The following is a 12,994-nucleotide window of genomic DNA, read 5'->3' as shown; positions in this document are numbered from 1 at the left end:
AAAAAACAGTTTTTTCAAAGTGTCAGTCAGTCTTTAATAATAGCAAAGAAATGCTTCGTTCAAGTCAAATCCTTCACACGACAGCAAAATAAAACTGACCAATTCAAACAATGTCTATGGCAGGTCAAACAGGAACCTTTAAAATACAACCAAGGATCTTATTTTATTTTTTTTCAGAAATGTTAACTACACAATTAAAGGTTTATACTGATCAAAACATACAGAGTGAAGTAGTTCCACTGGAGACAACTCAAACAAGATTAGTGTCTGATAGAAACATAACATTCATTTTACAATAAAAATATCTGCACAAAAACACCCCCCCCCCCCACCCCCAAAAAAACCAAAAAACAAAAAGGGTAACGCAAAAAATATAAATGTTTGCTTTTCATCTTTTCAATACAGTCACAAATCACACAGCTGTGGCAACAAATCTCTTTAAAATGTACATAACTGAAAGATAAGGATGCCCTCCCGCGACCCCTCCCACCCTCAGACTTGATTGTGTTCATTTTTAAGAGCGTATACTGCGATTACAAACGGATTCCCGACTGAACAAAAGCTGCACATCAAATCTTGGATATCAAGACTATCAAAAAAGGCACAAACAGACAGGTTGCACAAAGAACTCAGCAGAAGCTTTTTTTTATACAACTAATCCCAGTAAGGTTTCCAGTGCCCTCAATGTTCTGACTAAACCCCACCCCAAAAAATGACTATCTACAGGCAAGTCAAGTCCCGGCAGGCACCTCGGATTACAAGTCCCATCCCAACTACTGTAGAAGCAAGTGCATTTATTTAATAATCGAGTGACAGACAGGTGTGTACAGCGAGAGTGAGGAGCACTGGGAACAGACGAGTCTTTACCTCACGTTCAACGTCTGCTCAGGTGAACTTTGAGAGTGCAAAAATGGTCATTTCTGCAATGGAGTTTGGTCATTTTTCAAATGTCATCAGATGAGTTAAATCTCCGTCGACAGAACCAACAAAAGTTTTTTGGGTGAGAGCAAAGAGGGAACTTTGATCAAAATTTTTATTTTTTAAATATAAACTTTATATGATATTTTCTGGTAACACTTTATTTGTACAGGTTTGTTATTTCCCTTATATTTTCATGCAAGTTTCCTGTGTAAGTTCAAATCAATTATATGGAAAATAGAGACAAAGTTGAGGCAGTTATTTAAGTTAAATGTGTTCAGAAGAATTTCCTTGAAGGGACATCATTAAGTTATTATTAGAAACTTTGTAAAAATTGCACATTTTGGTGTCTGACCTGCTGCGCGCTGCCTAAAAGACTCCTAGGTTACGGTATCTTAGCAGTTAATTGGAGTTGATTAATTGGAAGAAGAGCAATTTAACACTAAGGATGCAAAAATTAGTTGATTAAATCGTCAACAATTCAGATAAATGATTAATTGTTTAAGTCGTTTACTAAAAGGTAAAACACTAAACTGTTGCTGGTTACAGCTTCTCAAAATATGAGGATTGCTGTTTTTCTCAGTTTCATATCATCGTTAACTCAATATCAACTGTTGTTGGGATAAAAAACGTCATGGAAGTTGTGATGTGCATTTTTCACAATTTTCAGACCAAACGATTACTCATAAAAACAAATCAACAGATTAAAGAGGACCTATTATGCTGATTTTCAGGTGCCTGCTTTTATTTGGGGTTTCTACTGGAACACGTTTAATAGCTTTAATGTTCAAAAAACACTTTATTTTTATCATACCGATCCACTCTGTTGTGATTGGTCAACCGAACCAAACTCTTCAGCTCCGCTCTAACTAGCTTTGTTTGAGGGCATGCCAAACTAGCCGCTAGGCAAAGTGTGTTACTTGGTGATATCACCACGTTATGGAAGAAAAGGCGGCACTTCAATCAAGTTTCAGGCAGTTTGGGAGCAGTGTTTCTGTGGGTGAGAGTAACTTTGCAGACCTTTTACATGCACAGAAAAACTATATAACACACTAAAGGAAAGGGTAAAAAGCATAATAGGTCCTCTTTAAACGATGGTGAAAACAATGGTTTGTTGTAGCTCTATTGAACATGGTCTCTAATTTACCTACAATCAACCAAATTACAGTTCTTTCCAGAAAACTTCTTGTGAATATTCAGAATTTACAGGCCTGTAAAATAAAGCGTTACCAGACGTTTACATTTGTCGTCTCAGGTCTAGCTTGATAATTACATATTAATCTGGAGTCTTACTTCTGAACAACATCTGAAAATCTTTTTTTTGTTTGTTTAACTTCTCACCTGGCTGCAGTGACATAGAAGTGTACTCCAGGCTGTGTCAGTACACCGTGACATCACTGTTGGCTGTGGTCAGAGTTGCACCACACCGACAGATTATGGCTTGAGTGCATTTCAGCGGAGCACTAGTCTCCTCTCTCTCAGCTTCTACTTAGTTTCAGTCTAAGTTTCAGCCAGAACAAAAGTCAAATATAAAATGTGATTTAATTCGACCAGAGCAGCTCTGCCCTCAAGAGAAATGTTTGTACAACTCAAACTTGCTTTTTGACATGTATGCAAATGTAGAAAAAGAGTCAAAAGTTGAGTTTTAGTTTCGCTCATCTTCTGTCAGAAACATAAAAAGTTAGTTTACAGCTCGCCCAATACTTCTCTCACATCATTGTAAAGAATGAAAAATCAGCTGAAGCTGCTCAATAGTTCTGAAATGGTCTTATTTTATATTTAAATCTCTAATTTATTTAAGTGCCAGCGGAGACATATTCTTGAAGAATCCATTCAGGTCTACAATGAGATGCTTTAGTGTCGTAAATAATACTCTGTTTCATTCATTAGGTCACTCACACATCACTGAATGAGCTTTAATTTTGATGCTGCAGTACTCTAACCTAACCAAATGCTAGGTGTTAACATGAAACTGAATATATTTGAGGCCCACTTGTAAACAAACTGAAATGACAGCCATTAGACGCTGCAGTGCTGCTCAAATGAAAGACACGGCTGGTTGAAGCCTCGGTGCTTCTGGCTTGTTTGTTTCTCCCCCCCAAAGTTTCCATATATATAATTTTTAAAGTCTTAATTCCTTTCGCTTGAAATAAATTCTTCAAATTCAACAGTCTTTAATGAGCAGTTACCGACAAGAACTGATGGTCTTGACTTCTGCTGCTTCTTTTTTTTACTGCAGTTGTCGGCTGGTGCTGACAACGCCAACTGTCGGCTGGTGCTGACAACGCCAACTGTCGGCTGGTGCCGACACTGCCAACGGTTATCAGCGTGAAAATGTGCAATTTAAAGCAAAAAAAATGTTACAACGGACGAAATGAAAAACCTGATCTGTTAAGTTTGAGTATCATTTCAACTGTATCGTGCCTGGATGCCATTTCTCAGGTTGAGGAAACAACATGTTCCTGTGTGATTGGTATAAATACAGATATATGGTTATTCTCCTATTTGCAACCACAACGAGACGTCTCAGCATGCAAGATGGAGTTTGGCTAAAAACGAGTAAATCTGTAAATAGAAACGACATAAAAAACAGACAAAGAAAATGCTGAAGCAAAAGAAAAAAACAGGACAAAAAGCACCATGTGATTGGGAAGTGTGATATACCACAAAAAAGGTTGAACAGAAAGAGCCTGGGCGCTCTTGTTGTGGCACTTAACATCGTCGTCTTTGTATACAGAGCTTATAACAGTCATGCAAAGGGCACAGTATTATTCTAACAAGGCGAGAGAGAAAAAGAAAACACGAAACAGGAAAAAAAAAAAAAGGAGGCACGACAACATTTCCTCCGGACGAAAACAAGTTGTGTGATAACTGAATTCTTGTCCTGACGCTGTAAATTTTCTCCCATATGAAAAAATATCATACTGTACATACAGACTTGTATGAAATAAACAGACATATCCTTTAGGTTTCTCATGGCTAAGGCAGAAATTGATGGTGAAATCCTTCAATGCACTTTTAATTTGGTGCATTTATACACAACCTGACATTTTACTGAAGCCGATGGGAAATGAAAACGGGTATTTTTTTGTGTTTAATAAAAAGAAACAAAAGATCTGATTCACCTTCTATCATCACTCTTGCCATTAACATATCTTAAGACTCTTTGGGCTATATATATATATATATATTTATATTTGCATTTGGGCCTTCTGTGTGAGGATTGAAATAGGTCTTTGTTAAAATATAGATCCTCAACACCAAGTGATGGCTTTTGACCCACAAATATGTGGCTGATTATGTGTTTTCATTGCATAAATCAGTTGATTTAATTCAGGTTTTTTCTTTTTTCAAAGAGAGAAAAAAGATCAAGGTATCCCTTGTAACAGTGCGACAAAGGTTAAAAAATTCAAAAGACCCCTTTTTTTTTTTTTTTTACAATGGATGATTCTTATAAGTAATCTACCGTTGTTTGTTTGTGCAATGTAGGCAGAGTTATAACCACGACAGTTGCACCAAAAAAACACGCACAACAGCTAGTCTATCACTGTCATTCAACTGGACATAAAAAGGTCTTGAATAGGAATAGCCAGAGCCTTTGAGACACACACACAAAATTGTTATCTTGGCTTAAAACACAAAATCAGCCCCCAAACTGTAAGCTGTGATGTGGACCTCCCCTCACCCCTCACCTCAGAGAGAGAGAAAAGAGAGACAGGAGAATGATTGATTGATTGATTCCTGACGCCATTCCTGAGCAAAGTGGACTTGACGAGTGAGACCCAAGGAATCCAGGTGATGTGGACAACAGGAGAGGAAAATAAAAACCCAAAAAGAAAACAAAATCACAGCAACAGTGTGGAGGGCGAGGAGGAGCAGAAGCCAGTCCACAGAATCATCTGGAGGGAGAAGAAACAGCGACCGTGTCATGAGCTGTCACATACTTGTTTTTCCTCTTTATTTCAAGTAATCAAAATAAACATCTTTTATTAACTTAAAGTGACAGTAGGCAGTATAAAGTTAAAGATACATTAACAGAACTTACAGATACTGAAATAAGTGAAATTTAAGATGTGAAAATACATTTTAAAGCTGCACTAACACACTGTTGTCACTGCAGAGAGCAGCTTTGTGCTATAATTCAGGAGATGTCACACTCGGTTTCCTTTTCAGTAGACTCATGTTATGCATGGAAATGCTGCAGAGAGGAAACACAGTAATTACATACGCTGACACAGAGCAGATGATAGGCTACAACATGTAGCTCTGATAGTTATTATCACAACAAGAGGCCTGTCAGGGAGCAGCTGGTGGTTAGCAGAGATCAGGGGGGGAAATACACCACATCTGAGGAGAAGTTATCGCCTATTACTTTTATATTTTCACCTTTTTTTAAATAGTATAATATTCTTGTCCTTGTTTTAGCGGCTTGTCTGTTTCGGTGTAATGTGAGTGCGATGAAAAAAGTCCCTGTGTGTGTCTACGTGGATGACACAAAGCTGATTCTGATAATTATACTTGGTGGTGAAACCTTTAAAGTGCCCGTTCAGATAGATGGTTTTTAAAAGCAGTTTTATCCTGGTGAACCTCTACTTCATACTCTACAGAAGCAAAATGTATTCATTTATTAATTGTGCAGTGAGAGGTCTTTGCTTCAGCTCTTGAGTGGTGAGTTGTTAAATTCAACAAAAATGAAGCAGTCGCTTTTTTTGTGTGTTTTTAAAGTAGAGGCGGAGATGAGGGTCACCCTTGAAAAGTTGGTTGTTTCAAGACTTCAGTGCAGCTAATGGTGATATTGTTCTGCACCTGTAGCTCTGAACACGGTCCCTCTCTTGAGTTTAAGTTGGTTTTCAGGTTATAAGCTGGACTGCATGCGATGCGGACGTACCTGTGTGAGATGTTAGGACCTAAAGATGGTCTGGAAACGTGCAGTTTCTTCAAAGATGAGCTCCTTCAGTGTCTCTTTGGGTAGGTCATCCAGCTCCATGTCAAACTTGAATGGGGCCTCAGCGACAGGCTACACAGAAAGGCAGAGAGGACGATGTTAGAGACTTCTGGTGTTGATCCCACTGAGCAATCTACGACAGAACAGCTACATCTAATTCCCCATGTTTAAAATATGTTCACCATCATTCAGTTATGTGGATATATTTAAGGTTTAAACGCATAATATGTCATTTTCTGCCACTAGGGGTCTTTCAATCAAAACAATAACAAAAGACAGAGTTTGGTGACGTCGTGAAGAAGTGTGGGATCATGGGAGTTGTTGTCTTCACCACTATTGCCGTGAGCTTCTTCCTTCAGTGTTCATCATTCAGGCGTTTTTACCGCAGAGGTCTCCTCCTCTCCAAAACAAACGGACCAGGTGATTAAAACCGGTAAAAACACTGAATAAAGCAGTTTTTACGTTAAAAATCAGTGCTTCTCCGATGCTGTTCGGCGGACACAGGACGTCTTGGAGGGGCTGCGAGTTGAGCTGCCGCTAACGTTTGTTGCTCAGCTATTTCTCTGATAACTTCAGATCCAGACGTCCGATGACTAAAATCCTTCATCCGGTTGAAATATATCGTTATTTAGTTTAGATTGTAACGCACACGTTACCTTGATTAAAATTAATGATTCCTCTGGGTTTGAACATTGTTGGAAACATTTGGGATAATATAAGTACACAACTCAACAAAATATATAACTAATTCTTGTCGTTTTTAGACATTTAAAAGTTACATAACAGGAACAGATAACTCCAAACATGACGTCTTGATTAACATAAGATTACGTATCCTCATTCCAAACAGGCCCATGTAGCACAATCTGACATCTAACAGCCCCAGACGAGCGTCTCACCTCATCTGTGGGGTCGTAATACTGCTCCAGGTAAGGGTGTGCCAGGGCCTCCTCCACCTCGATCCTCTTGTGGGGGTTAAAGGTCAACATCTTGTCCAACAGGTCCAGAGCTGCAGCACAAGGAGGAGAACATTTAACAGGATTCTGAAACAATAATGAGCACTCCTGCCCACTAGAGGGCACCGTCACTCCCTACATGCTGTCTAGATTATGAGACTCACTTTTTTGATTTTACACATTTTATAAGGCATTACTGAGCTGTGCGGGACTAATTGTTTGAGCTGTTGCACGTTTAAAATCTTAATATAATCTAGTTTTGTACCCTGAAGTCACAATGGAACTGGACAGGTTACATCTAATCTACTCCTCTAGTTTCCCACCCCCAAACATTGCCACTTCGTTTGCTTGACTGCTGCCTGTGGTGGTGGGTAAATGTTTTGTTCCTGTAATCATGTTAGTCGATGAAGAGTTTGTCCTGGCTCTGACCTTTGGGATCAGCGTTGGGGAAGAGGCGGTTCCACGGCACTTTGCAGCGCAAAGGCAGTGACAACAGGTAGTTCCTAGCCTTAATGTTGATGATGCAGTTGAGATCCTCCTGAGAGGGAGAACCCAGGATCCCTGAAGGACAAATACAAGATTATAGAGAAGAATTACTTCTAGAGTCTTTTTAAAAACAGCTTGAACAAGTGCACAACTCTGCTACAACTAATTTACACATCCCCTGTTAACGTAACCGTCTGAAGGCACAACAAAATGACAGATGGGAGAATCAGTATGTGGTCTAGCACCAAAAAGTACAACTTTATAAATGAATATTAACAGCTACAGTATCAGCGGACCGGCATCAGAGGGTGTGAAAGTTTAGTGCAACTCTAAAGTTGTCAAATCTTTTATGCAGACTGAACCAAAACTGCATTTGGCAACAGATTCACATTTGACTTAAAGGAAAACATGAAGTTATTAAAATATGCTACAGGACGACCAACATGATATACTTATTGTAAATATATAATCAAGAGAGCGAGAGAGATGGGCACAATATATATTACTTCATCTTCCATTTCAAAATTATCAGATTTTCATGTTGAGCTACATAAACAATTATTTGAGACGTAAATATCTAAACAGCTTCCACTCCAGCAAACATGGTTTACATTCAACTAATATTAGTGATTGAGAATATAATAATCATTATTATTATTAAAGGGACTATTTGTAACTTTCACAAATGCTTGTTAACAGCGACACCTGTGGCCGTGAAATCAACGAAAGTCAGCGTCGGGCTCACGCTTGCTCGCTCTAAATATACCTGAACGAGCATCGCTCAAAACAGTGAGGCGACACACGTCAGCTAAAACCACAATATCACTATATTTCAGCTGCTTGGCAGTAATGTTAGCTGACCAGACGAAGGTCTCTCCATGAACATGATTTAGATCTGATCCTAGTGTTGGCTTTTCCTGCCTAAGTGCAGGCTGATGCAGCGGGGCTCTGCAGCGTGTCTCCCTGCTCTCTCCGCCCGCAGCCGGAAAGAGCAGATGAGACACCGGTACCCGGTCGGTAACGAGAAGACAACGTTACTCGCTGAGGAGCTCCGTCACTTCACAAGACACGGGAAACCTCTGTTGGTCTGGAGGAGCTGCAGCATTTATTTCTGCACAAACGTCCCCTGTGCATTCACTAGATATTCTCAGAGCTAAACTTACTCTTCTGCAGTGTGGAGTGAGCGCGCATGAACGGCTAGAGGTGGAGGACGCGAGCGCTGTCTGAGTGAAGGAGAGCAGGCAGCGGAGACGAGGCTCCGGCCACACGCGAGCGCGCATATGCGAACGTGCATGTGTGCCGACCCGCTACATTTATACGCTTAAAAAGTTACAAACAGTCCCTTTAAGAAGAATAATCTGTATATTGTTTATACAATAAAACACATTTGAAACCTCTAAACACTTATCCAAAACTTTCTGAAACAATCTTGTTGACGAAATGGCAACAATGTTTACCCAAATGAGTCCAGGTTTCTTTTTGACTATTTAAATTTGAGTCCTTATTGACTTGTACTTTAACACAAATGATGCCAGATTGAACGTTATCCTACAAAACAAAATGTTCTCAATTCTCAATGTATTTTTTTTCAGAAAGAAAAACAAGCTAAATGTCAAACTAGCAATTTTCCCTCCCAAAAAAAAAACTAATTATTTTATTTTTAAACTATTTTCTTTAGTTTTTCTGGGTTTGCCGATAGTTTAAACGACAATATCGCAGCACCACATCAATCCTAAAAACACTGCACATAAAGAGAATTATTACCCAAAATGTGGTTAAGCTGATCCAAGTAGTGCTTTCCAGGAAAGATTGGCCTGTTGGACAACATCTCAGCCAGGATGCAACCCACTGACCAGATGTCTATGGACTTGGTGTAGCCCTGAGATTAAAGGGGCACAAAGACACAGTCATGACTACAGCACATTTAAAGTCAATAATCAATAGGTGGACATGCATAGCATTAACATAGCATGAATGAAAACAGTATTAAGTTAAGTCTTGTTGGGCCCAGTAAGAATAAAGGCCTTAATTACTAGAGCTTCATTCTTCTGACCATCTGCAGGATTCAGAAAGACAAATTTAAGATTTAAAAAAAAATATATAGAAAAAGCTCATACTGCACCTGCAGTCAATATGCTTTACCAACATATTTAACTTTACAAAATAAAATGCACGATGGAGGTTTTAACTTAATTGTACAATAATTTGTGCAATAATTCAACTGTGCAATACTCATTAATACTGCATTTATATATTTATACTGTACATTTCAAGAAGTATTCTTATTTAACTCTTATTTATAGTATTCTTGCATTTATATTTAATAACACTTAATAGATCCCACTCTTTATTTCTATTATTTATTCACATTACTCTACATATATTGTGTTATATTTTGTAGCATTATGTACATCATTTACATTCTCCTTTATTTCTATTCTTATATTTCTTATGCTTATATACAGCATAAGAATAACTGTAATGTCCCAATTTCCCCCCGAGGATCAGTAAAAGTAACCACAAACGGAGATCATATTTTCAGGTGTCCTAGCAAAACAAACAAAGAAACTAAAAAAACAAACAAACATTCACTCGTTCTTTTGCCCCCCCGACTGTCAACATGTTTACGGCAGGTGAGGACGCTCACCTTGGAGTTGAGCATGATCTCAGGTGCTCGGTACCAACGTGTGGCTACGTACTCCGTTAGGAACCCGGTGTGATCGTGGTCGGGATCGGCCACACGAGCCAAACCAAAATCACAGATCTGCAAAGAGACGAGAGACACGGCGATGAATGACGGCAACATTAGAAGATGCCAGCTGGATGTCATAAAACAATCAACAGGTTGAAAAACATGTTCAGTACGAGAGTATTAAATACTTGACAAATCTCCCTTAAAGGTACATTTTGAATAAAAAATAATTTGTAATTAGATATTTGAATCGATTGACAGCCCTAGCTAATATTGATCTTTATGGAGGAATCAGTTTTCAGTGTTTCAATGCCAGCATTTAGACCATCATGGGACACTAAAAACAATGACATTTAGGCTTAAGAGGCCAAATTTTGTAACGTTTGGCATGAAAATCATCAACCAATCTTAAATATGAAACAAAATATGGATGATCAGTGACTGAAAATAAGCCCAATGATAAAAAATGTGTGTCAAGATGTTTAAATAACAGAAAGGAAAGGAAATGTAACGATATATACAGATATAATAAAAAAAGAAAAGAAAAGGAGCCCAACGTAATTTACGGCTGTCGACTAACACCTATACGACTTTGTTGACTAAATCGCTAAGTTACTTTAATTGACAGATCTGTAAAACTGAGTTTCTCCACAAAGAATCACACAAAAGCACCACTTTAAATCTTGTTTACCAGAGATGTGTTCATAAGTTTCTTAGAAATAAGTCATTCAGCATGAAAAAAGCATTAAAAACGACTAAAGAAATTTTAGTCGACTAAGACCAAAACGACTGATTCGTCGACTAATTGAATACGACGGGGCAGCCCGATGTCATTTCCCTTTGAGACGCTACCTTGAGATCACAGGTGGTGTTGAGCAGAAGGTTGGAGGGCTTCAGGTCGCGGTGCAGGACGTTGGCAGAGTGGATGTACTTGAGCCCTCGTAGGATCTGGTAGAGGAAGTAGCAGATGTGGTCGTTGCTCAGGTGTTGAGTCTTCAGGAGCTTGTACAGGTCCGTCTCCATGAGGTCCTGGACAATGTATCTGCACGGTGCCACGTTAAAGAACTTCTACTTTAATGTTGTGGAAAAGCAATTTTAAAACGTTGTCCTGTTCATATATGAGTCAGAGGTCGTGTTAACCAAATATTTTCTGTCATTGACTGAATTTTTTTAACAACGATGGAAATATCTGAAGGCCGCCCATCAGTTTGAAGGACTGGAGGAGGACTTGGAGGACTTGGAGGACTTGGAGACCCGAATGGTCACAGAGCGGTGCCGATGCAGCTGCGCCGCTGGTGCACAACGAACGCACGCTGCGGGATTTCCTCCCAGTGAAGCGTCATCTGTCCGAGGTAAAGACTACGGAAAAAAATTATTCGGTTGCTTTTGTGTGTTGACATGAAAAGAGACCGCGCAGTGTCATGTCTCTGTTCATCTTTTCTCTACATGTCCTTATAAATGCATAACCTATAAACTTGTTCTGTATATTAATTATTAAAACAAACACACACAGCGAGTGCCGCCACCAGTGTGTGCAGCTGTGAGTCGGTCTTCAGTCCAATACTCCAAATTGATTGACAAAAGATAGGGCTGTGTATGAAAACTGGATTATTTTGCAGAACGGACAGAAAGCGGACCGTGAGGAGATATTCGCTGTATTTGACAAAAAACTGAATTGGATTAGAATCACAGACTCTGCTTTAAATAGGCTTACCGGTATGAACTATTGTCATTAAAAAATGAAAATGAAAATGACGGGTAATAATAGATTATGCCGGAATTTTTTAAAACCCTGTCCGTCAAATTGACGGACAATGAGAGTCTAATGCAACCACTCATATGAGTCACATTTTTATTCCCATCTGGACCACATTGTTATGTACTACAAAATAAGATCTCTAGGTATCCAACATGGCTGAGCAATCAACCAACAGTATAACTCTAAGCGGCCTATTTTTTGGTGATATCAAACGATAAATTCATTCCTTCATACTGCTGCTGCTGCTTACCCCTTAAGTACAACAAAGTCGTTTTTTTACTGCCCAGGCCGAGTATCCAAAATACATTTAAGTTTTACTACCACACTCAAATAAAGAAAGAAAAGCAAAAACCTTGCATCTTTTAGCTCAGACATTTATCCTTATTTTGTTGTTCCTGCCAGCTGGCAGAGCCACAAAGAGACATCCAAGCTGCTGGCTTGATTAGTATTTTGGGCAACCTCTCAATTCAGTGAAATCTCAAAGTAGCTAAGGTAGTTAAATGGTGGTTAAATGAGCTGATGCTCTTGTACGTACTGAAAACCATGTTTGGTATGACTAATAATTAGGTGACAGAAAGCTCATTTCTGTGGAAGGAGAGGTTTTTTTGTGGGGGTGAAAGCTCATCTGATCTGGAGAGCAGGAAGCAGCGAGCTAAGGAGCTGCAGACTGTTCTTTTAGGTAAAATATTAAGTGTAAAACTACACACTCTGCGTTCTGAAACTGACAGTAACTACGCACCAGACCAGTTTGCTAGAGTTGCTGCTGGGCTACACTGAAGAGCGTCTGTGCCAAGTGTATGGCGACAGGTGGCTATTATGTAATAAAATACAACAGAAAACCTCGATTCAACCACAAATGCTGGCGTGTAACTTACACACACTTACACACAAAGAAGTAATTTTAAATAAATATATTAGCACAAAAGCACAAAAATCTAATCGCAAACATGCTATTAACAATGCAAGAAAACAAGTATTAATGCCATTAACCTGTAGTCCGCAGATTAAACTGCAGACATGTCTAAATCATGAGAGGTGCGCGTTAAAAGGATACACGTCTTTCATCAGGTCGATGGTCGGTGTGCGGATGATGTCGTTGATGCCGATGATGTTCTCATGTTTGAAGCGCAGAAGGATTTTGATCTCTCTCAGGGTGCGTTGGCAGTACGTCTGGTGCTCGAAAGGGCTGATCTTCTTAATGGCCACACGGGTCTTGCTGTCCCGGTCATAGGCAGAGC

General features: G+C 39.2%; 1 protein-coding gene across 2 annotated transcripts in view; it reads right to left on the bottom strand.

Annotated features, from left to right (window-relative positions):
* Positions 1-9: 9 nt before the first annotated feature.
* Positions 10-12,994, bottom strand: part of mapk1 (mitogen-activated protein kinase 1) — a 37,771-nt gene continuing 24,786 nt past the window's right edge. The window contains exons 2-9 of one of the 2 annotated variants that reach the window (XM_074639397.1): positions 12,811-12,993; positions 10,850-11,039; positions 9,953-10,069; positions 9,070-9,184; positions 7,249-7,380; positions 6,763-6,872; positions 5,807-5,935; positions 10-4,817 (exon numbers count right to left, since the gene is read on the bottom strand). In XM_074639397.1, the coding sequence (XP_074495498.1) occupies positions 5,819-5,935; positions 6,763-6,872; positions 7,249-7,380; positions 9,070-9,184; positions 9,953-10,069; positions 10,850-11,039; positions 12,811-12,993 (964 nt within the window). In that variant the 3' untranslated portion in view covers positions 10-4,817; positions 5,807-5,818. Of the gene's footprint in view, positions 4,818-4,844; positions 5,117-5,806; positions 5,936-6,762; positions 6,873-7,248; positions 7,381-9,069; positions 9,185-9,952; positions 10,070-10,849; positions 11,040-12,810; position 12,994 lie in introns of those variants that run through there. The other variant, XM_074639398.1, reaches the window with a different exon arrangement.

This window comes from Sebastes fasciatus, chromosome 6 (genome assembly GCF_043250625.1).
Source record: "Sebastes fasciatus isolate fSebFas1 chromosome 6, fSebFas1.pri, whole genome shotgun sequence".
Lineage (NCBI taxonomy): Eukaryota > Metazoa > Chordata > Actinopteri > Perciformes > Sebastidae > Sebastes > Sebastes fasciatus.
This window is presented reverse-complemented; position numbering and strand designations above follow the sequence as displayed.